At 38.2% G+C, this 22423-nt stretch overlaps 1 protein-coding gene across 3 annotated transcripts; it reads left to right on the top strand.

The window, feature by feature from the left end:
* The first annotated feature begins 3409 nt into the window (after nt 1-3409).
* mbd1b (methyl-CpG binding domain protein 1b) lies at nt 3410-20671 on the top strand. Of its 3 annotated transcripts, XM_026935411.3 has the most exons (16): nt 3410-4574; nt 4942-5282; nt 5411-5548; nt 5650-5779; nt 7946-8295; nt 8813-8895; nt 9143-9174; nt 9257-9400; nt 9507-9557; nt 9776-9814; nt 10672-10701; nt 10798-10848; nt 13058-13219; nt 13432-13623; nt 18650-18805; nt 19455-20671. In XM_026935411.3, exons 2-16 carry the CDS (start codon nt 4984-4986, stop codon nt 19923-19925), a joined length of 2328 nt encoding a protein of 775 aa, XP_026791212.1. In that variant the 5' UTR covers nt 3410-4574; nt 4942-4983; the 3' UTR covers nt 19926-20671. The 3 variants fall into 3 exon arrangements, with proteins under 3 accessions (XP_026791212.1, XP_053082909.1, XP_026791213.1); XM_053226934.1 differs by lacking the exon at nt 19455-20671 and adding an exon at nt 16680-16737 and having other exon boundaries at nt 3410-5282; nt 18650-18784; XM_026935412.3 differs by having other exon boundaries at nt 3412-5282; nt 8231-8295.
* Nucleotides 20672-22423: the final 1752 nt, after the last annotated feature.

Here is a 22423-nt window from a genome sequence, read left to right as displayed (position 1 = left end):
TGCTTGTTTTAAACCCTCAAGAAAAAATCTGTATGCACAAGCAAAATCATTCCCCACACTCAGGAGCTGCTTCTTTTCTCAACTATTGCTCCTGCTCGTGCAAATACTTTTTCTTTTTGCCAGCAGTGGGTGGGCCCAACTGGCTTGACTGTAAACTCCAATATGGCTAATTTATTTTTCTGGAAATCAGTTCTGATTGGCTGCCAGCCACTGTGACGAACGGACACTCTCCATGTAAGTCATTTATTAGGTGTTCAAGCGCAAAGCGCTGACACTCTATTGTTTTTGTAGGGATTATTATCATTAGGGGCCAAGCACCCAAGGTGCATAGGCACCTATTGTAATCATTAGTGTTCCTATTATTAGGGGCCAAGCACCGCAAGTGCGTATGTGCGCAGGTTCTTTTTCTTCTTCTTCTTCTTATTATTATTATTAAGATGCATAGGCACCCTGCTGTTATTCTATGCTTTCTTCTTCTTCTTCCGGCTAGGGTGTCTATGGCAGCCCATAGAACCGTCTGGTAAAAAGTTGTGAAATTTGGCACACTGACTGGGGAGGGTCTAAGAAACATTCTGACCAAATTTGGGCCAACTGCTGCCAACGCCCCAACGCCACCATCGGGTCAAATTTGGGCCTAATTTGGAAGTATGCATATAAACATTTATGGTCATAACTTTGGAAGTATTTATGGTCATAACTTTTGAAGTGTGCGCCCAAAATTTAAAAGCCAGGAATCCTTGGAATCCCTGGGTTGAGACGAGAAAATTAGATTTTCTGCCATATTGGATTTTGTCAAAACAGTTTTTCGCTACTGTTCCTCCAAATTTTGGCTCACATAATCTTGAGACCTGTCTGAACAAAAGTTATCAAAAGGAATTTTGATATTCAAAACTGAACTCCCATAACAGACTGGCAAAATGCGTGAAACTACAAATCACTCTTGAATCCCTTTGCATATTTTGATATTCAAACTCGTTCTCCTGTAACACTCTGGCAAATGCAAAAAACAGGATGTGAGGGTGTATCTCAGGAATGCATACGTGTCATCTCAAAACTTGATAAGTAGCTTCAGGACCATGCCCTGGATGTACGCAAGATGTTTTGTGACTGTGCCACCTTGTGGTCAAGAACTATAACTTTAATTTTTTTCCTTAGCTCATCGAAAAGTTTGTGATAAATTCACAGTTCATTTTTCCTATAATTCACTGGAGCATGCAGAAGTGAACACACACCAACAACTGAAATTCAAGTGTACTTTTGGTACTGTCGACCATCTTGGATTTTAAAAACTGTTTTTTCACTGCTCCTCCTATCTCCAATCATCACCAGATTAGGCACATGTCATCTTGAGAGTAAGCCTCACAAAAGTTATCAAAAGAATTTTGAATATTCCAAACAGTTTGTCTGTAATGGGATCTGACGGCGAAACCGCCAAACAGGAATTGAGGCTGTATCCCAGCACTGCGCACTGACACAAAACTTGGTAGGCATCTTCAGGACCATGACCTGAGGCTATGCAACAAATTTTGTGCCAGCGCCACCTACTGGTCAAAAGTAATAATAACATGCATAAAAATGCTTAGACCTAATTGGCATTTTTGCTACTCCACCTACAAATTTTGTCCAATCTTCACCAAATTTGGCTCACATCATCTTGACACCTGTCTAACCAATGCTGCAGCAATGCCACCTTGCCTGCCAATTTGTTCCTCTAGACCTTTCCTCCTACAGTCAGAGAATTCCACCACTGTCCGTGGTCATACACATCATGAATGAAACTACAAATCACTCTTGAAACCCTTTGCCTAAAGTTATGGCTCTGCTTTCCTGTGATTGCTTAGGCATTGTAGCATGTCTGTGAATGTGTGGCTCACCAAGTCTAATGGCATAGGCATCTATTGTACTTGTCAACTTTCTTATTATTAGGGGCCAAGCACCGCTGGTGCATAGGCACCTATTGTAATTGTCAGCTTTCTTCTTCTTATTATTCTGCTTCTTCTTCTTCCACTCTTGAGTCTATGGCAGCCTATAGAACCGTACATCAGAAAGTTATGAAATTTGGCACAAAGATAGAGGACAGTCTGAAAAGTTACCATAGCAAATTTGGAGTAGCTATTTTAAGCCCTCTAGTGCCACAAAGAGGCCACATTTTCACTCATGTTTATGCTAATAAGTTTTGAACCGTAAGGGCTAGAAACAAATTTTTTTTTCTCATGCCAAGTCGATAGCACACAATGGTTTCAATTTCTGATGATAAGATTTTCTGCCATTTTGAATTTTCCAAAAAAAAACCTACTTTTTCGAAACAACTCCTAGACCTTCGTCCGATTTTCACCAAAATAGAATCACATCATCATCAGACCATGGGGAAAAAAGTTCAAGTTGATTAGTCAAACCGTTCTCGAATAACGTGCAAACGAATTCAACAGTAACACTTTCTGTAACAGTAACACTTTCAGCCATGGTCGGCTGAACTTGCTGTCCGCCATTTTGAAATGCTTTAAAAACCTACTTTTTCAAAATCCTCCTAGACCGTTCGTCTGATTTGACAATCAAATCAGACCATGCTGACAAAAAATTATGGAAGTCAAGTTGATTAGTCAAACCGTTCTCGAGTAACGTGCAAACGAATTTGATAGCAAACACGCCAAAATGGACATGAGGCTACACCTAACACTTTAGTGTTTTCAGACCAAACTTAGTATATGTCATGGCTATCATGACTTGAGGGTACCTGCAGAGTTTCGGAACAAGGCCACCTAGTGCTCACAAGATTTGAAACATGCATATTTCTGCTTTTTAGACCCCTTATTTGCTGCTTGCAGCTATATTTATTATTCTGCTTCTTCTTCTTCCACTCTTGAGTCTATGGCAGCCCACAGAACCGTACATCAGAAAGTTCTGAATTCTGGCATACAGATAGAGCACAGTCTGGAAAATGTTACCTTAGCAAATTTGGAGTCACTATTTCAAGACCACTAGTGCCACCAACAGGTCAAAGTTTCACTCGTGTTTATCCTACTAACTTTTGAACTGTACAAAAAAAAAGCTATGCTGATAACTTTTGAACCATACAAAAAAAAAACCAAAATTCGTTTTTCCTCTGATTCCTTGGCTCGTGCCGAGTCGATTGCATACTATGGTTTCAATTTCGGTTTCAAAATCAAATCACATCATCTTCAGACCATGCTGACAAAAAGTTATCAAATTCAATTTGATTAGTCAAACCGCAACAAATTTCCAGGGGTGGGAATCAAAATTTGGGGAATCAGAATATTGTCTTAATCTGAATCGGCCATTCGGATTGTGGAATTTACATGGCCCAATACTAATTAGAATATTGCCAAATTCTGATTAATATCGGAATACTGGTGTGCATGTAAACGTAGCCACTGACTATGTTTACATGCACATCAAATTCTGTTTAAGGTCTATAGTCAGGCTGCAGACATATTCCGAATATGGTATTTATATGCGTAAGGCACTGGAATATTCCTGTCCATGGTTGTTGTAAGTATGCCGATCTACACATGTGCCTTTACTTTCCCACTGTTATTTCCTGGGACATTCAAGATGCTGCCGTTGGTTATACATTATGCTCAGTTTTTGGTTTTACTACTACTTTTTCTTACTAATTTAATTAGGACTAACACTTCTCACCATCAAAAATGCCCGACAGCACCTCCTTGAAACAGAGAGGGTTGGGTAATCATCTGTTTCGCTAAGAATCTGTTAGCACCCACAATTCCTTGCTGACTGAGCACATGTATATATCTCCTTTCAGTGAATTTTCTGAATAAGGTTTTTACATGGAACAAAAACTCCAGTGGTGAGAATCGTAATACTGTCTTAATCTGAATCGGGCAATCGGATTGCGGCGTTTACATGATTCATTTATATCGGAATATTGATGTGCCTGTAAACCTAGCCATTGTTTGATGCGCAGAGAGCAGATGTGCGGTTCTAATGTATATTACTGTATTCTACTGCGCATGAAAACTCAGTGATGAGTACAAGCCAAGATACTAAAAACATTCGGGGCTTACGCCCTGGTAGCCCAGCCCTAGTGCCGCCCCTGGTAACGAGATAATCAGTGTTATTCACTTCACCTGTCAGTGGTTTTAATGTTATGGCTGATCTGTGTATGTTTTTATTTTGCTGCTGTGTGTTCTAATTTTCGAACTGAAAAAACAAACAAACAAACAAAACAAAACAAAAAAAAAACCGCAGTAGCAAGTCGACGAGGGCGGGTTGAAGAAACTGGGCACCTGGAGTTCAAACAAAAAACATTTCCGCTTCCGGTCTTTTTGAATTATTACCGGATGTGCTGGTGAAATGCGTGAACTATAACATAATGTAATCTAATGTTTTAAATGTAGTTACCTATTTATTATACGACTATAACTTTTCACTTAGTTCCTGTAACCATCTCCAGGCTCACCTTCGGACAATTGGCTAGCTAATGCTAATGCTAAAGCGACGCTTCGGTCAATAAGCTGTTAACCTGAGCATGGCACAATGAACAGCGTGTTCTAACCAACTCGTTTAGAAACCCGTCACAGGTAAACTGTGAGGTAAGATTACACGGCTGTTCTACATAGTGTAACTGAAAATGGTAAGTGTTAGCTACGTTGTTTAACTGAACACTCCGTCAACGAAACGATCCAGCTATCTGCATAAAATTGCCTAGGTAGTTAGCCAGCTACTTACTTGAAGCATTCACTTAAGGTTTCTTGTTCAAGTCGTAAAACATGTTCGCAGCAGGAGCAGAGGAATAGAATGCAGTCCAGTCCAGAAATCAAATTCTGTTTGGCTTAACGTAACTTGGTTAACTTCATACACCTAACCTTTAGCGGTTGCTAATATTATAAAAGCGAGATTTTTTTTAGGTATCTGAAGAGAGAACTGTAAGTTTATAAAGGTTGAATTGTTCTCGTTAAGCCTTTTGTGGGATAGACCAGCTTCTAAAACTACTGTTCAGTGATGGAAAAAGTAGGAGAGGAAGACAAGCCGCTGTTCAGCAGCACAGAGACCAGAGACATTACTGACACCAATGTTGGACAAGCCGGAAATGAGCAAGTAAAAAACCTGGATGATCCTTCCGTGGACTGGTTTGAACCTCTGGAGGAGGACTGGGATGACGACGACGATGCACAGAGCTGGGATATAGATGGGGTCAGGGACGCTGAGATGGAAAGTCTCGCTGGAGAGAGTGAGAGAAGCGGCAGTGTAGCTGGGAGTGAGAGAAACTACCGAGGAAGAGGAGGTGGTGGTGCTGTGGGGTATGTTCATATCGGTTTAAGATGAATTTGCTGTCTATTACAGAAAAATTATGAATGTAAAGTGGAATTATTGCTGTGTTAGCTGTTTAGCTTATGGCAAATAAATATATAGGCCCATTCTTTTAAAGGAAGAGGAAAAGGAAGTGGCGGTTCGGCTCCGATGATGGCTGGGAGGATTGTCCTGTTCTGGGAGAGGGCTGGAAACGCAAAGTGGTTCTGCGCCGTTCTGGTGTGAGTGTGGGACAGAGAGATGTCTACTACTTAAGGTATGTTTGACAATTTTATTTGCCAGTAACCATCCTGTGTTCTTCACTGTTTACCTTTATAAATCGATGTGTTACTGTTAACCAGTAATGTCCCTTTGAAGCCCTAAAGGTGAAAGAGTAAGAAGTAAGATCGAACTGCTCAAATCCATTGGGAATACTGTGGACCTGACCAACTTTGACTTCAAAACAGGGATATTTCTTGATGGTGAACCTCTGAAAAGAGGGATAAAGGTGAGGAAACTGAATCTGAAGATATATTTTAATCCAAAACAGGCTTAAAAATATGGAAGCATCCAACTAATTAAAATGTATCTTACAGCCAGTCTGCTAACGTTCAACTTGCTAAACAAAATGGCTTTTTTCCAAAATATATAACTGATTTGCAGTAATGTGCATACTCTAATGTATTATATGGAAAAAAAACTTCATTCACATTATTGTTAACAGTGGGCCTCATTAATCAAGCTGGATATGAATGGATTTGTGTGTAAATTGTTAGTATGAGCATTTACACAAGAAATTTGGTATTCGTGAAAATCCCATAAATTCTGAAAAACCTTCATATCTGGTCCTGCTCCTGAGTGTGTGTAAATTTACAAGACTGAAGAAGAGAAGACTAAAGACTAATGTAAACCTTTACTTGATTGACTTGAAATCATGTAACTTGCATGGATTACTGCACTTTTATATATGGAATCTACTGCTGAATTTAAATTGCTTATTTTTATTACATTTATAGCATTTAACAGACGATTTTTTTCCAGAGCAACTTGCAGAAGTGCTTTGGAGTCTCTTTCAAAATACATCCTCATGCTAGTTCACTAGGTCACTAGACTAAGAAAAGCATCGAGAACACTTTGTTTTATATTATTGGCATTAATTAAAGAATTTGAAAAATGAAGAAAGTGAACCAACACAAACCCATAAATTAAGACAAATAAAAGTAATACTTCAATTATGACAAAAGAAATTGTGCCGTATACATACACACGTGAATACGAAGAAAATCAACGTTCACAAAACTTTCATAAATCCAGCATAAATTTTTTATTTAGCACACCAAATTTAGTTAAAGAAGCTTTCTGGCATGAAAGCATTTGATATTTTATTATATAGCATTTTATCTTAGCATTTAAACAGAATCTTTTTTGTTTGTTTTTTTGTGCATTGTTGCTGTTTTTACCTGTCCGTGCCCTAGTACTGATACCCATATTGCATACTCCTACTGCAAATATTCCTCAATATTCCTAATTCTTATCTAGTTATCAATACATTAGTGCTGCTAGCTGGGTTTAAATATCAATATACTGTATGTAAATGTGTGTGTGTGAGTGTGTGTTTGCTAGGAGCAAAGTACCTAGCAAAAAAATCGTGTTAAAAATCTGATTGTGAGAATTCATAAAACTAAAAACTATAAAGTGTTAAATCCAAAACTCTCTATTGCTGCTAATATGTAATCAGACCTGTTTGTTCTATGTTAATGGACATGTTATGTTTTCATTTCTACTGCATTTAAATTTTTTTCAGTGTAAATGTATATGAAATTTAATGTACAGGCAGGTCCTAGAATGTAAGAGTACACATTAGGGCAGGAGTTCCCAAACTTTGGGTAAACGATCCCAGATGACCATTAAAAATTTTCTGCGACCCCAAGCCTTCACCCCTCTACATTTTTTTAAATTCCAAATTTACAATTTAGGAGTACTCTAATATTTGACCATTTTATTATGCTAGTAACATACATATGTGTAACGTAAGTGGCTAAAGACCAAAGAAATATATTCCTTGCAGTGATTAAAAGTCTAGTGGGAAGTGTTGTGTTGTTAAAGGAAAATAATCCACAACTGGGTGGTGTGATATGGCCCGATTAAGCTAGAAAATCCAGAGGACTGGTACACAAAGCAGACACTTCGGTAGGTTTGAAGGCTACATGAAGGGGTTTTTTTTTATTCAAACACTAATTATAATAAGAAAACCAGTTAGTGTTAGTAGTCATTAACAGTCTAGAATAGAACATTAGTGTCTGATTTGAGACACAACTTTAGTTTGTTTAGCAGAGTTAGATGGACAGGAAAATCTGTCCATTTTTATTGTTGAACTTCATGACAGCAGCGTGTCAGGATAGTGAAAAGATTAAAAAATAGCACATATTAATTTAAATTTGACTTGACTCCAAGTAATATTTAAAATATCAACCCAGAAAATCCATCTTTGATATTTCTAATTATAATCTGTGAAATAAATTAATGAAACTTTTAAAGAAACTATTAATACTTGAATAGTGGATTGATCGAATTAGTATATTTGTAATGCATTAAAGTAGTACAAATGTTTTGACACTTGGATTTTAATTTGAAAATAATACTACTTGCTCCTGTTTTTATATTTACCATGTAGAAGAGGAAGATGGACCACTCTTCCCCACCTGACTGTGGTTTCTCCTCAGAGTCCAGTTTTCACAATGAGGCAGCAGAGGCTTATGACAGGACCTACAGTCCAGGCCCTCCATATAGCCTCAGTCACTTTGCTCAGCAGAGGCTAAGTCCTTCCTCAACTCAAAAGGATGTTCCCAGTGTTCCCAGTCTTGGCACATCTAATGAGAACCCCAATCAGGCTCTCATAATCCAACCAGCAGCTCCGACAAGGCAGAATGTCCCTTCTAATGCAGGCTTTCTTTTACAGACTTTAAAAGTGCCTGCTAACCTGGAGGATGGACCTACCTGTATTCCGTCTAACTCCTGTCTTGGGTATGCTTCCTCCAGATCATATGCATGTATTTGTTTTCTTATGTTGTTTGGTGTAATTTAGTGTAACGATCAGACTACTTAAAGGGCAATGACTGAAATGAATTGATGCATCAGTCATAAATTGATTATTATCAAAAAAGGACAAACAACGTATGTGTGCGTGTAAAAATAATTCATTTTTTAGACAAGTTGATTTGCCCCTAACTCTGATGATTTTAAAATAGTTTTGCTCTATGTCATCATCATTTTCAAGTTAAGAGTAGGCCTACCCTAGATTCTGAACAAAGTTGTTCACATATCGTTTGGAGGCTACAAAATCAAATTGTGTCATTGGGGATTCAGTGGTATAATCAAATTTCAAATTGTTACCTTATGAATCGAAATGATATTGTATCGTGTGGAAGCCTGAGGTTTACACCCCTAGCATATATGTGGTTTGTGTTTTTAAATTGGGAATATTGGGGGGAAAAAAACAGTGCAAAACCTTTGATTCTCTCTTTGCATTCTTTTGTCTCAGCATCTGTGTAAGATGTAGGAACTCGTTTACAAGTGTAGAGGGACAGACTATGTGTGAAAAATGCAGTAAAGCATGCAATGCCTGTAAGTAACTAAATGTTTGTTGTTAATTATAAAAGTGCAACAAGTGGTTATTTACATGACAGCATTTTTATCCAGAAAAGTGCTTAATAATGAATTTGTAAAATACTTCCATATGTTAGTACACCTTAGCACAAAAAAGTGAAAGTTGTTATAAAAAGTAGTGTATCTCTAGCCTTTGTGATTGTTTAAGATACATTTTTTTAACGTTTAGGATTCATTTTGTTTTTCTCCCACTCCCTTTGTGTAGCTAAAGATAACCGCAACATTACATTTAGAAAAGTAAGTAATGCTAAGTGCTTGGCATACTAATTGTTAGAAGTATTTTTTAAGATGCAGATGTAAACTTTGACTCTGTTCTCAGTGGCTTCCCTGTGGGTTTTGTCGAGCATGTCAGCTCACTGAGGACTGTGGAGTTTGTGCCAGCTGCAGGAATGGAAAACAGAACCCTCAGTACCGAAGACCTATTAGGTGCCGTAAGCGGAAGTGCTTGTGTCCATCCCTCAAGGTGATGAGGATTGCTGAAAGAACAGAGGAAAAGATTTGATTATTGTCTTTTAGTTTGTATTTTTTGTTGGTCTTCTCTTTCACCTTCTCCTCTCTTTCTTTTCCAGAGGAGAGCGGATGATGTGCTTCCTCTGGCACAGTGTGGTTCAGTAGTCCATGTATGTATGACGTTCTAATACTGTCCTGTACTGTTAGTGCCTTGACTTCAAGTTTTTATTAATATGAAAGCTGAATAAGTTTTTTTTTTTGAACGAGTATTTGTAATTTTTTAGTAATAAACTGATAACTGATAATTGCAGCACTATTGATTTTGAATATTTAAAAATAGTTTGTGGAAAGTCGCTGTGTGAAACTTAAAAGTTATTGTTTTCTACAGAGACCAGACAGAATAGAAACTATTAACACAGTCTCCAAGGTAAGCAAACCTTTCCTCTCTAGATTTGTCCTCCTTCTATTGATGAGTTTCTTAAAAAGCCAACAGGCACTGGCCATGACACTTTAGTACATCCTGCACTAGTGCAGTAGTACGATTCAACTCTGAATATAGCTCATCGAGTGCGCTAAGTTAATACATTTTTTTCAAATTTGAAGTTGTAAACTTGTGAACTTGTAGGCAGAATTGATGCTTATGTAGCCATGGCTAATAGTTTTCCTCCACACCATGGTATTCAATACCATTTACATCATGGTATTCAGTTTATGGTCTCTAAAAATGTATTAAACAACAATAGCACCCTTTTATTTCATAGATGATTAGTAATTGAAGTTTTTTAGTTAACCTTTTGCATTAGCAGATCAGAGTCAAGTATACAGAATACTGATGCCTGGAAATTCTGTTAATCAAAAGCACTTTGGGCTGTAGAATTAAAATGCATAATCATCTGAGCAAGTATGAAATCAGGTATTTGTATAGTATTCACTGAAAGAAAAAATTGCCTATATAGTGTAGTGAATACTATTCTCCCATGTTAGTTAAATTAAAGCCATAACCTAATATCTTCTACCAAGCTGAGGAATGGAGTTTGCTAAATGGTCGTCTCTCAAATTCTAAAATTTGTAAAACCTCTGATCGCTGTATTGCATTATTTTCTGTTTAAAAAAAACACAATTCCCTAGCTGATGAAGACTGAATATACAAACAGTGCTACAGCTGGAAATACGAAACTGGCTTCTGCTACAGATTTAGACTTTAGGAAAAAGATGTATACCTTTTGTACATTGTACATAATAGTATGAAGATCACTGAAGTTGTCTTTTACAATTCTTTTTCAGCCATCACTGCCAGACTTTAAGGAATCACAGGTGATATTGACATTAATTATTGACAGTTCTTTACTTTGATTATAAACAAAAGAAATATACGCATAATTTGTTCTATAATCAACTTTTGTTCCACAGTACAGTGACTCAGATGATCAGTCACCATTTTATGAAGAAAACGACAGTGAGGTAAGATTTATGCTCAACAGGGAAAGGTTAGTGTGTACTTTCTATGATGTGTGGTTCTTTCAAACTTACTTGGGCATGCTCATCAGACAGACTAGTTGTCTATTTATGGGGGCCAGTATGAGAATACATTTTTTTAAGCTACAGCACATAGGATTTTTCATTAAAACGTTCGGGGTGAGATTGGTGGAAGACTTTCAAACACACACATCACACAGTAGATCAGAAATGTCCTGCGTCATCACCCTCGAAAGCTCTGATGTTGCTGAACAAAGAAAGACTGTGTCATCAGTGATCACATGGGTAATTGACAAACACAGAACTAAGCACACGATCACAATTAAAGCAAAAAATGACTAGTGGTATAAAGCTAACCAAGTTAACATGATAGTAATTGACAAGCATTTGTTGATGGACAGAAGTTTTCCTTATTTGCTTAGTAACTATGCCCTGAATTGCCATTGATCGTGTATTACTTGCCTCACAGCCATCAGAGTAATCTATATGGTGGAGAAGGATGCATCATGATCCATGTTACAAAATGGTATTTCCTGAGTAGTATACAGTTAGGGTTGTTACAATACCAAGATTTTAACTTTGATACCAATACCAGATGTAGTATTTTAATTCTTGAAAACAAAAAGACACTTTGGCCAAAGAAAATTTATAAAACATTAGTTATTTAAAAACAGTCTTGTACACATTCTTCATTTTTCTTAGCTGAATATCGGCTCCTGAGTGAAAAGCATTTGCCGTTTCACCAGTTGTTATCCATCTGTGGCTGGGAGTTCAAGAGAGCCGTTGTCAATCAGAGTGACGCTGACCAATCTGTGAGCTCATGTACGCAGAAGAGGGCAGATGGTGCTTTCCACCACGTGTCTTACACTGCCCTGTGACATAAGAAACCTAAAATAGAACCTTGTGGGATATTTTACTGTATGTTTTTTTAAGCCCTGAAAAACTATTTTATCCTATTAATCCCAAACTGATGTAAACTAGCATTAAATAAGAACCTGTTCCTATTGCTTTCCTTCAAGTTTGAACAGTAACTGGTTGAGAGAAGGGCATGATTGTAGTTATTGATACTTTATTGAATGCTTTTCTGAAGACCTTCAGGTTAGTTTTCCTCCATCTTAACTCACACTCTTGGGAGATTTGCTTGAGGACATACAATTATTCATTGTGCCAAGGGACAATTATTCTAATTATTGTTTTTCTGACACAGGCCGGATCTAGTGTCAGAATTCATGCTCATCTGAAATTTCAAAACAGATAAGACTGATGAGATACAGCTTAGCTCTCGAGTGTGATATTGACACCAAAAGTAAGAGCTAGATCTACCAGTCATTATTCACCTTCTCTCCCCTGCATCATTTAAACCATGGCCTTGCCTCATGACTGCTGAAGACAATCAGAATGAACAAAAAATAGCTGAAGTCACGTTTCACCAAGCACAATCTATGTAGTATAAAATAATTAGAGGTGTATAGAGTTAATACATTTTTAACACACAAAATGTTAAACATTAAAAATTGCCTTGGCCCTTATTAATTAATTAATTTATTTATAAAAACAACATAGTTAGAGGGTTTATAGAATTACCTAATATTATTCTGACCGGTTGTTTTCCAACAAATGAAAGCTACAAAAACAAAGCTATGTACATAGATTTATAGTTTTATAAAATGTGTTTTGAATTGGGATTGGATTGGGAGTGAGCAAAAAGTTGCAAACACAGGATTATCAGATTTAACAGATACCAGTCCATATTTTATTCACAAGCAAACTTTAACTGCTACCAAAAGCAAATTTCTTTTGTACACTCCTGTGCTATTTTTCATTCAAGTTAATTTAATTTTTATTCAGGCAAATTTTATTTGTATGATCATTGGTTGTAGCCTTAAGTGAGTTGCCCGGACATAAATCGGTTTGTTTTTCTTTCATTGATTAAATAGAAAACACCACATATAATTTATAACATTTTGATTATTTATATTGTAATTTGGTAAAAAAAAAATTATATATATATATATATATATATATATATATATATATATATATATATATATATATATATATATTGCAGCAGAAAGAGGTCAGTGTGCCCAGTGTCTGCTTTTGCAGATTTAAAAAAACAGATCTATACTGCTCAATTCTGAAGCAGACTTGTAAACTTCTTAGGACATTGCATCTGTACGTGTGTCCTCTGCAGGGATTGCTGAGGAGATTTCGACGCTCGTGTGGACGATGTAAAGGCTGTGTGGCCAAAGCAGACTGTGGAACCTGTGATTACTGCATAGATAAACCCAAATTTGGTGGAAGCAATAAAAAAAGACAGAAGTGCCGTCAGCGTCAGTGTCAAAGAGAAGCTAAGGTAGGGCTTTTCCCTCAGCAAGTGTGTAAACCATCTCATTCAGGAAATTTAATACCTTTTTTTTCCCGCAAATTTTATGTGTTTTTGTAATGCTGTAAGTTGCTCTATTTAATGTGCTTCATTATTGATTTTTTTTTCTAGATGGTAGATACTTTGATCCTTTTTCAGGGATGCTCTTATTTTTTGCTGATTCTACAATCCACATTCCTCAGGGCTGGACTACACCTGGCAGACCAAGACCACATTATGCCTACACCCATAAAGTCCTGCGACGGAACAGAGAAAAGTGGGACTTCGAGTTCTCTGACAATGAATGCGAGAAAGAAAGAATAGAAAAAGGTTCTGTTGTTGGTGTGCACTATGTGGAGAGAGACAAGCATTGCATCTCAGATTACAATGGACAGGTATGTGAGGAGAGTCCACTGAGCAGTGTGGATTTCTTGTAATTCACTACATGTTCTTTTTGCATCATTTTATGCATGTCAGGTCTATTCTTATGTTCCCAATGAGCAGCAACCAAACATTTTCTCCAGTCTCAGATTCACACCTGGCATTTCCATGTGCATTTATTTTCGTTAATAAAAGACTGTGTAACTTGATGCAGATTTTGCTAATCACGCTTCATGTGCTCTCAATCATACAGATAAATGTAGCTCTTTACCAGAAAGAGGGGAAAGTACAGTGTCCTCTGTTAACAAAATACAATGATCAACCGAGTTGGTGCTGCTAGAGTCGCACATACAGACTATAAGGCTATGAATTCAGCTCATAGTCTGTGCTCATGTTACAAAATGAGTTTCTTTTAATGTCCTTAAAATGAGCTTACTGAGCTTTTAATGAGCTTACTGAAACTTGCACATGCTCAATTTTACTTTCAGTGAATCTCTTAACTTATTGTGCTTAAGTTACATGTCTTAAGTTGTAGAGAAGCTATCAGATTTCATATAACCTTTAGCTACAGATTGTACTTTAAAAATAATAGTGTCAACTTTTTTGTAGTCATTCAAAAAAATGCTTTTAGAGGATCAATTTGTTTTGTGTCTTCTGACCGGTTAGCATGAAGAACAGCTTTCCTTTAGCAATACTGTCAAACAGTTTCATATTTTTCCATTAAAGGTGCATTAGATTAAGGATGTTACAAGAATTTCCACAGTATAATAAGCTAGTGTAAAAATATCATGTTATTAAAGCAACTGTTTAAACAACACACAAGGTGGAGGTGCAAATTAAAGGAAATATTTATAATGAAATCTTTGTTTTCAAGTCTGTTTGCATATCCTTCTATGTACATTCGCTGTTCACTTTATTAGGAAACACTGTACACTAGCACATTCATGCAGTTACCTAATCAGCCAATCATGTGGCAGCAGTGCAAAAAATCCTGCAGATACAGATCAAGGGCTTCAGTTAATGTTCACATCAAACATCAGAATAAAGAAAAAGTGTGATCTCTGTGATTTTGATTGTGGCATGGTTGTTGGTGCCAGATGTACCGGTTTGAGTATGCCATAAACTGCTGGGATTTTCTCAAAACTCTAGAGTGTACACAGAATTGTGTGGAAAAACAAAAAACATTGAGTAAGCAACAGTTCTGTGGGCAGAAAAGCCTTGTTGATGAGAGTGGTCAGGGGGAAATGGCCAGTTTGTTTAGAGCTGCCAGGAAGAATATAGTAACTGAAATAGTCACTCTTTACAACCACGGTGAGCAGAAAAGCATCTCAGCATGCACTAAACATTGAACCTTGAGGTGTTTGGGCCAAAGCCGCAGAAGACCACATTAGGTTCCATGCCTGTTAGCTAAGAACAGGAAACTGAGGCTGCCATGGGCACAGGCTCACCTAAACTGGGCAGTTGAAGATTAGAAGAAAAAGAAATCACCTGGTCTTTTTCCAGTCTTCAACTGTCCCGTTTTGGTGAGTCTGTGCTCACGACCGCCTCAGATTCTTGTTCTTGGCTGACAGGTGTGGAACCTGATGTAGTCTTCTGCTGTTGTAGCCCATCCACCTCAAGGTTTGATGTGTTGTGCATTCTGAGATGCCTTTCTGCGCACCATGGTTGTAAAGACTGCTTAATTGAGTTATTATAGACTTCCTGTCAGCTCAGACCAGTCTGGACATTCTCCCCTGAACAAGGTGTTTCCATTCCTATCTGGTCGTTTTCCTCTGACCTCTCTTATCAACAAGATGTTTCCACCCACAAAACTGTCGCTCACTTAGTGTTTTTTGTTTTTCAGACCATTCTGTGTAAACTCTAGACTATTAGTGTAAACACTGTTGGGTGTGAAAATCCCAGGAGATCAGCAATTTCTTAAATACTCAAACCAGCCCATCTGGCATGAACAATCATGCCAGGGTTAAAGTCGACAGAGATCACATCTTTCCCCATTTTGATGTTTGATGTGAGCATTAACTGAAGCTCTTGACCAGTATCTGCATGGTTTTATGCATTGTGCAGCTGACATGTGATTGGCTGATTGGATAACTGCATAAATGAGCAGGAGTACAATTGTTCCTATTAAATTGGATGGTGAGTGTAACTTATACTTGCATAAAACAATACAGAAGCACGTTGTGTGTTGTGCTGCCAGTGGCATAACCAGAAACAAATTTCGTGAGGATGAGGAAATATATAAATCACAATTATTTTTCTCATCTCTACAGTTAAATAGGTAAGTGTGACATGCTCATGCATTTAAGATGGATGTCAGACAGCAGTAGGAGCAGTAATGACTAGAATTTGTTATTTAATCATTTAAGGCACAATCTATCTCAAAAAATCTTTCCATATTAATAATGTTGCCATAAAATGCCCTTATGATACTGAAAAAGTTCTAAAAAACATGATAATTATTGGAGGAAATTATGCCATATTATAAATCCTGATCTACTTTTCTTATAATGCAATGCATTGATATTGCAGTCTTACAGTTTGTAATGATAACAGTTGTACCACTGCAATATGTTATTACAAAATAAATGTACTGAAATTTTATATTTTATGTGTGTTAATATCATTTCTTGTTAATATTGTGAAGTCTGTATAGGGATATGTCTAGCGTTGTGGCTGCAGTGTATCACCTCATGCCTCATGAGTATTCATCAGATCATAACCTGAAACAGAAAGTGGCTTTGAGGAAAAGCATGTCAGTGTTCAGTGCTGCTTAGCCAAAAATAGAACATTGTTTGGTTTAGTTGTGGTCAGCAATGGCATGTTTTTCTGCGTGTATGATAGCTGTGTATGGTAAACTTAACAGGAAGACGCCGATACACAGAGATGCAGTTCAAAAAGTCAGCGATTACTTTTTGAACCTTCTGATCTTGTGATCACTGTGAATCTGAGAAACCGGAACAACCCTAACCAAGATTAGTTACTGCTCTAGCAGTAGGTGAAGTACATAAAAATTGGAACAATATTTTTTACTCCTTGAACTTGTCTCATGTATGTGTTCCCGCTCATGTAGAATGCCACATCCCCAGAATCTACAGTGTCCGGTGGTAATTAAAGTTACCATTACTGAGGTAGGCTGATGAGGAATGCTGTTTATTAATGGTTATTGCCTTACTTCATTAGTTCAATATAAATGATAAAATTACCTAACTTTTTTTACCTAATGAGCAAAGATGACATTACTTCACAAGTAGATTGTGCTAATGTAGCTTGATAGGAGAACCAAATGCTCGATATAGCCTACATGTCATTAGAAGAATTGATCTTCGGTCCTCTCATAGCTAAAACAATTTCATGAATTCTTATGGTGAATATTAATAGTACAGTGAATAGCCTATGGTGATAGGCTAGTTTATGTAAGAGTGCTTGCTTTCATGACCCGAGCTAGAAGATGAGCATCATCAGAGAGCTCCAGCACTCCTCTCCCTTCAGCAGATGTTCATTTATTGCTCTTTGCAATTTATTATCTAGAGCGACTTATCATCTTATCATATTACCTGAGTTCTCTCTTGGTACAGCAGCATTTTGGCATCAAGCTCCCTTCTGTTGGAACATGGATCCAGGTTGCAGTGAACTGAAAGTGTCCAGATTCAGAGTTGCTGCTAAACCCTGACACACAGGGCAGATTTCACAGGGTTGATTTGTTCAAGCCTGGAAGAGTGGGTGGCGGTAACCACAACTGGGGCCTTTTAGTAATCCAGATTGGCTCCTTATCCCATCCTAGGGCGGTTGATGCTAGGAATGAGATCAATCAGCTCCCCCAGAGAGAGGGATTAGCTTCTGCAGATTGAATCAGTTATTCCAAAGCTATCAGTAAAACAGCTGATCTATTACCAGTGCATGCCACATACAATGCAATATTATATTGTTGCTAGAACATCACCAGGGCATCTGTATTCAGTGCTTAGGCACTGGACACTGCATCTGGATGTAGTGCTTCGTTTGATGAGACCACCAGTGATGCGATAAAGGCATCAACGACAGGCAATTTGACCCAGCTCAAATTGCCTGTTATCCAACATAATAGCTAGAGTGCACACCACATGGCTCAGATGTGTGCCTTTGAATTTTGGCTCTGTATTGCTGTCTGTTCAAGTCTTTCTTTATAGCTCTCTGTGAAATCCTTGCACTGTGGCCTATGTCCCACTGTTTTTTTTTTTTTGGGTTTTTTTTTAAAGTTTGTTTGGTTCCCACCCACCAGACAGTTCTCCCCAACGATATAACTGTTACCATCCGGGGAAGTGAAGGCTAACATGCTTCCTTTGACACATTTTAAGCCAGCCAACCACATCTTTTAGAAATGCTGTTAATGCTATGTCACAGAGGTGTGTAACACAATCACAGCAAAGCTTATTTGCATACATGAGCTCACAGATACTCACGATTGGCTAGTGTTGCTGTGATTGACAGGGGAGAGAGAGTATGACTCCCACCAAGAGAGCATAGCCAATTTGCTCCCTTTGCTCCCAGCCATGGATGGCATTGGCATCCTCGGGATTTGAACTTGCAATTTCCCAACGTGTCTGTCAGTTTAGAGACAAACTCTGACTCACGTACAGATGTTGCTGAAGTCGTAGTTGAACATGGTGGTTCAACTATCATTGATGTCATTATCAGCTAGAAAGACTCTCCTGGAAGTGGCCATAGACAGACTCTGTCAAATTCCTCTGAACAGGGAGCATGACCCATCACTAGACTGTTAAGAGGGATCTGATTAAGGGCATGAGCCTCTGTGTTGCATGGTCTCAGCTTCTGAATCATTGCTGTCAGCTGAGCCATCTCTACAAGGTCAATTCGTCTAGAAAGTAAATCTGATTGCTTTCTGTGATCAGGGATCTGGAATGTTTCAGTTATCACTGGACATGGGAATTTGTGACTAATGAGCTGTTCAGGCTGTTTGGTTAATAGCTGTTATCTCTGTCTGCCCAGTGTAACTGGCCTGTTGCTTTAAAATAAGCAACTGCATCATCTTTATTTCTATAGAATGCAGAAATTGAGACAAGCCAGGCACTTTCTGAGGATCATCTTTTGCATCTGTTCTGCGATGAGTGGACTAGAGTAAATGATAGGAAGTGGCGACGCCCCCCAGCAACTGAACAACATGCAGAGGAGCCTGATGAGGATGAAATGGAGCCAACGGTGAGCACAAAACTCACAGACCGTATGTAGGTGTATGCATGTGGATTTCTGTCTATATTTCAAACTTTCAGTGGGACTTGGATGACCAGTGCAAATAGGCCTTTCTGCACTAAATTAGGATTTACATCTGGGTACATTGTGTTAAAAATCAATCTACTGCTAAGTCTTAACTAATTGGAAGAGCCAATCAGATTTTGTCATATTATCAAGCTGAGTTATCAAGCTGTGCAACATAATTACCTCCATATTTTTGTGCCAAAACATCTTTTATTTACTGTCAGCCGAATGGCATTTTTACCAGCTTATGTATTCCCCCTTCCCCCATGGTGATTGTATATATGTACATGTGCTTCCTCATATTTTTATATCATGTCAAAGGCAAGAGTTCTTGCAGACGCAGCAGTGTTAGTTTGAATGAGGTGACAAATGAAAACCCTAAAAGTGCAACGTAAGTTATGATTGATACTTTTTTCTTTTGCTAGAGGATTCCAAACACTCGTTAAGCACAGGCACACTTGCATTGAACAAAATGGAGATTATGCAGACATCACTTTTGCGACACCTGTTTGCAGTAAACAATGCAAAATTAAAAAAAAATTATTTGATTCACCCTTGTGTTACCTATCCAGTAATAAACTTTTTTTTACAGATCACACAAATCTTTAGCCTGGGGGGCGACAATGCTACTGACGATGGCCTGGACCTGGAGCTGCTGGAGCTCTTGGCATCCCTGCGTGACGCTCCACTGCCTGTGCTGTGGTGTGCTGTGCTGGCTGAGGGCCCGCGCCTGCAGCTCCTTCAGTGTTCCAAGCTCTCAGCCATGGCGGACACAACGGTGCAGATTGAACCAAGCTTTCGTTACCACATCAGTGTTCAGGGACAGCCTCTGCTGCCTACACACTGGCTGTATCATGCTCACCCAGCCCGACTCACCTCAGTGGCGCAGGTTGCCACCCTGCTGGAAGACCTAGAGCGTTACTCTGTGTGCAGAGGCTTTAAGAGTGAGCCTTCTTTTGGCTCTGAGCCTATTGTCCAGGTCCGGGCAGCCACCTGTGAATTCCTTGTGGTGCCAGAGACCCAGTGCTGTGCCAGGTGTAAGAGTGCACAACAGAAACACTGAACATACATTACTGGTTGACTACAGGACACTTAACCTCGTTTCTGCTAGCTCAGATCAGTGTCAAAGTAGCATCAGGATCTAAATCTGGAACAACTGACATTTCAACATCCTGATAGTTGGTAGAATTGATGCTGTGTTTCTTAAAGAATTGTCAGTGTGCCCAGTGATAATGAATCATGTTACTAGCATTATGCTGCACAGAATGCACATGCAGTGTGGACTGCACAGCCTTGGAAGTTCTTACCAAGCCCGTTCCATTCAAAATAATACTGTATTGATTACTCGTAGCATTTTCTAATGCGGTACATATGGTTTAATTTGTTTTAATTATGACTATTTATTTACCCTTTCTGTCTAATACTGTCTAATACTACAGAGAATGTGCGTGAATTGTGTGGCACTGTTTCCCACAGAGTAGTTTGAATCATCCAAAGAGACCAGGCAAATAAGACCATTTGTGTTTGGTTAATGTTGTGCAATTGGGCTCAAAGAATTATTTGATGCAGTGAAAACAAAACTGTTTTTCTTTCGTGGAAACTGTGTTGACCTGCAGTCATTTCAAGAAAATAGGCTGTGTTGTGTGGGCTTAAATTGCTGTTAGGGTAAGGGCATGTTCATGTTAGCATTTTTGTTCTTCTTTCACCAAGAAAACATTCCGCTGTATCTTGCCTAATGATATGCTAGTGGTTTGGGTCAATTTGGGTTTTAAAAAAAAAAAAAAAAAAAAAAAAAAAAAAAAAAATTTATTCAGCAAAGACATGTTGCAGTGTTGGTTTTACAAATGACACTACTGTATAATGAAGTCACAAAAATTTTATCTGTAACACTATGGTATTAGACGCCTGTTGTGGCTTGTCCTTCATTTTCATGATTTTAATGTTCCTATTCTTCTCAGGGCAGAGATTTCAAAATGCAAAGCGCATGACCTACAGAAAGCAAAACATGGTTTTTATGATGCAGGAAAAAGCTACTTTTCTTTGGCCAGATGATAACTTTTGTTACAGATGTTACAGATAAATGATTCAATGTGAGAGACAGCAAAAGATTTCTATAATATAGTTGTTTTTTTTTTTTTTTTTTTTTTAGTAATGTTCATCTTTTTTGAGCTTTGTGCAGAAGCAATTTGAACATGTAACCAAGTTATGATTTAATAAATCATTAATTAATCATAAATATTGTAAGAAATCTAATGTTTAAAAAAAAAATCTGATAACATTACTTCTGTATGCAATGTTTGTGCAAGTAAATATCTGTAACAATAAGAATCTGTTACACTAAATAAGTTACACTGTTGACTTTGGGCACATGTGAGGTGACACCATCAAAAGATCTCAGTTTATCAGAACTCTCTATGCCAATTAACCCTTAAGAAAAAAGCTTGACTAAACAAAGAGGTTTTCAAACTAGACTTGAAACTGTGTCTGAGTCCCAAACAAATTCGAAGACAGTTCCAAATTAGACTTCATTATTCTAGGTATTAATAAAAACAAAACTTGCATCTTTTGATCAAAGCATATGTGGCAGTTCGAAAGAGACCAAAAATTCACTCAGTTACTCTAGAGAGAGATCATTCAGTGGTTAATTGGTGATGTGTTGTCCAGCCATATTAGCTATATAATAAATCTGCATAAACACAGCAGTGATTACACAATGAATTGAAACATACATGTTTAGATCGCATGTTCATGCTTTAATTTCACCAAGGTTTTACTCATCAAATGACTTCTCATCTAGGCATTTTTAAAGTAAGGCATATTAACAGATTATCATCCAATGATTTTATTTATATCTATTGTTTAATTGGCCTACTTAAGATTATTAGGGGTCAAGCCCTTGTATTCGGTAGTGTTCTAATTATTATTATTCTTCCGCCATGGATATCTATGGCAGCCCATAGAACCGTATGGTAAAAAGTTGTGAAATTTTGCACACAGATAGAGGATAGTCTGAACTGTTACCACAGCAAGTCTCAACTCAGAAAATTTTTCCGCCATTTTCCGGCGACAGGGTCATGGGCACCCAAGGCTCACTGATGTGCATGGGGAGTGAAGCCTAGCCAGTCTGGTCTGATCCCACAGAAGAGCTACTGTAGCACGAATTGCTGAAAAAGTCAATGCTGGATATGATAGAAGGGTGTCAGAACAAACAGTGCATCGCAGCTTGCTGCATAAGGGGCTGCATAACCGGTCAGAATGCCCATTCTGACCGCTGTCCACCGCCGAAAGCGCCATCCCAGAAGAAGAAGGTGGCCTTGTCTGATTAATCCCTTTTTCTTTTACATCACGTGGATGGCCAGGTGCATGTGTGCTGCTTGCCTGGGGAAGAGATGGCACCAAGATGCACTATGGGTAGAAGGCATGCCAGTGGAGGCAGTGTGATGCTCTGGGCAATGTTTTGCTGGGAAACCTTGGTTCCTGGCATTCATGTGGATGTTAGTTTGACATGTACCACCTACCTAAACATTGTTGCAGACCAAGTACACCCCTTTATGGCAACAG

This window comes from Pangasianodon hypophthalmus, chromosome 20, assembly GCF_027358585.1.
Source record: "Pangasianodon hypophthalmus isolate fPanHyp1 chromosome 20, fPanHyp1.pri, whole genome shotgun sequence".
Classification (NCBI taxonomy): domain Eukaryota; kingdom Metazoa; phylum Chordata; class Actinopteri; order Siluriformes; family Pangasiidae; genus Pangasianodon; species Pangasianodon hypophthalmus.
This window is presented reverse-complemented; position numbering and strand designations above follow the sequence as displayed.

Bases quoted from the DNA above. Each gene is read 5' to 3' on its own strand.
- mbd1b (XM_026935411.3), top strand. From the start codon at position 4,984: ATGGAAAAAGTAGGAGAGGAAGACAAGCCGCTGTTCAGCAGCACAGAG. The intron at 13,220-13,431 runs GTAGGGCTTTTC...CACATTCCTCAG, and splicing joins AGTGTCAAAGAGAAGCTAAG to GGCTGGACTACACCTGGCAG. The intron at 18,806-19,454 runs GTGAGCACAAAA...TTTTTTTTACAG, and splicing joins AGGATGAAATGGAGCCAACG to ATCACACAAATCTTTAGCCT.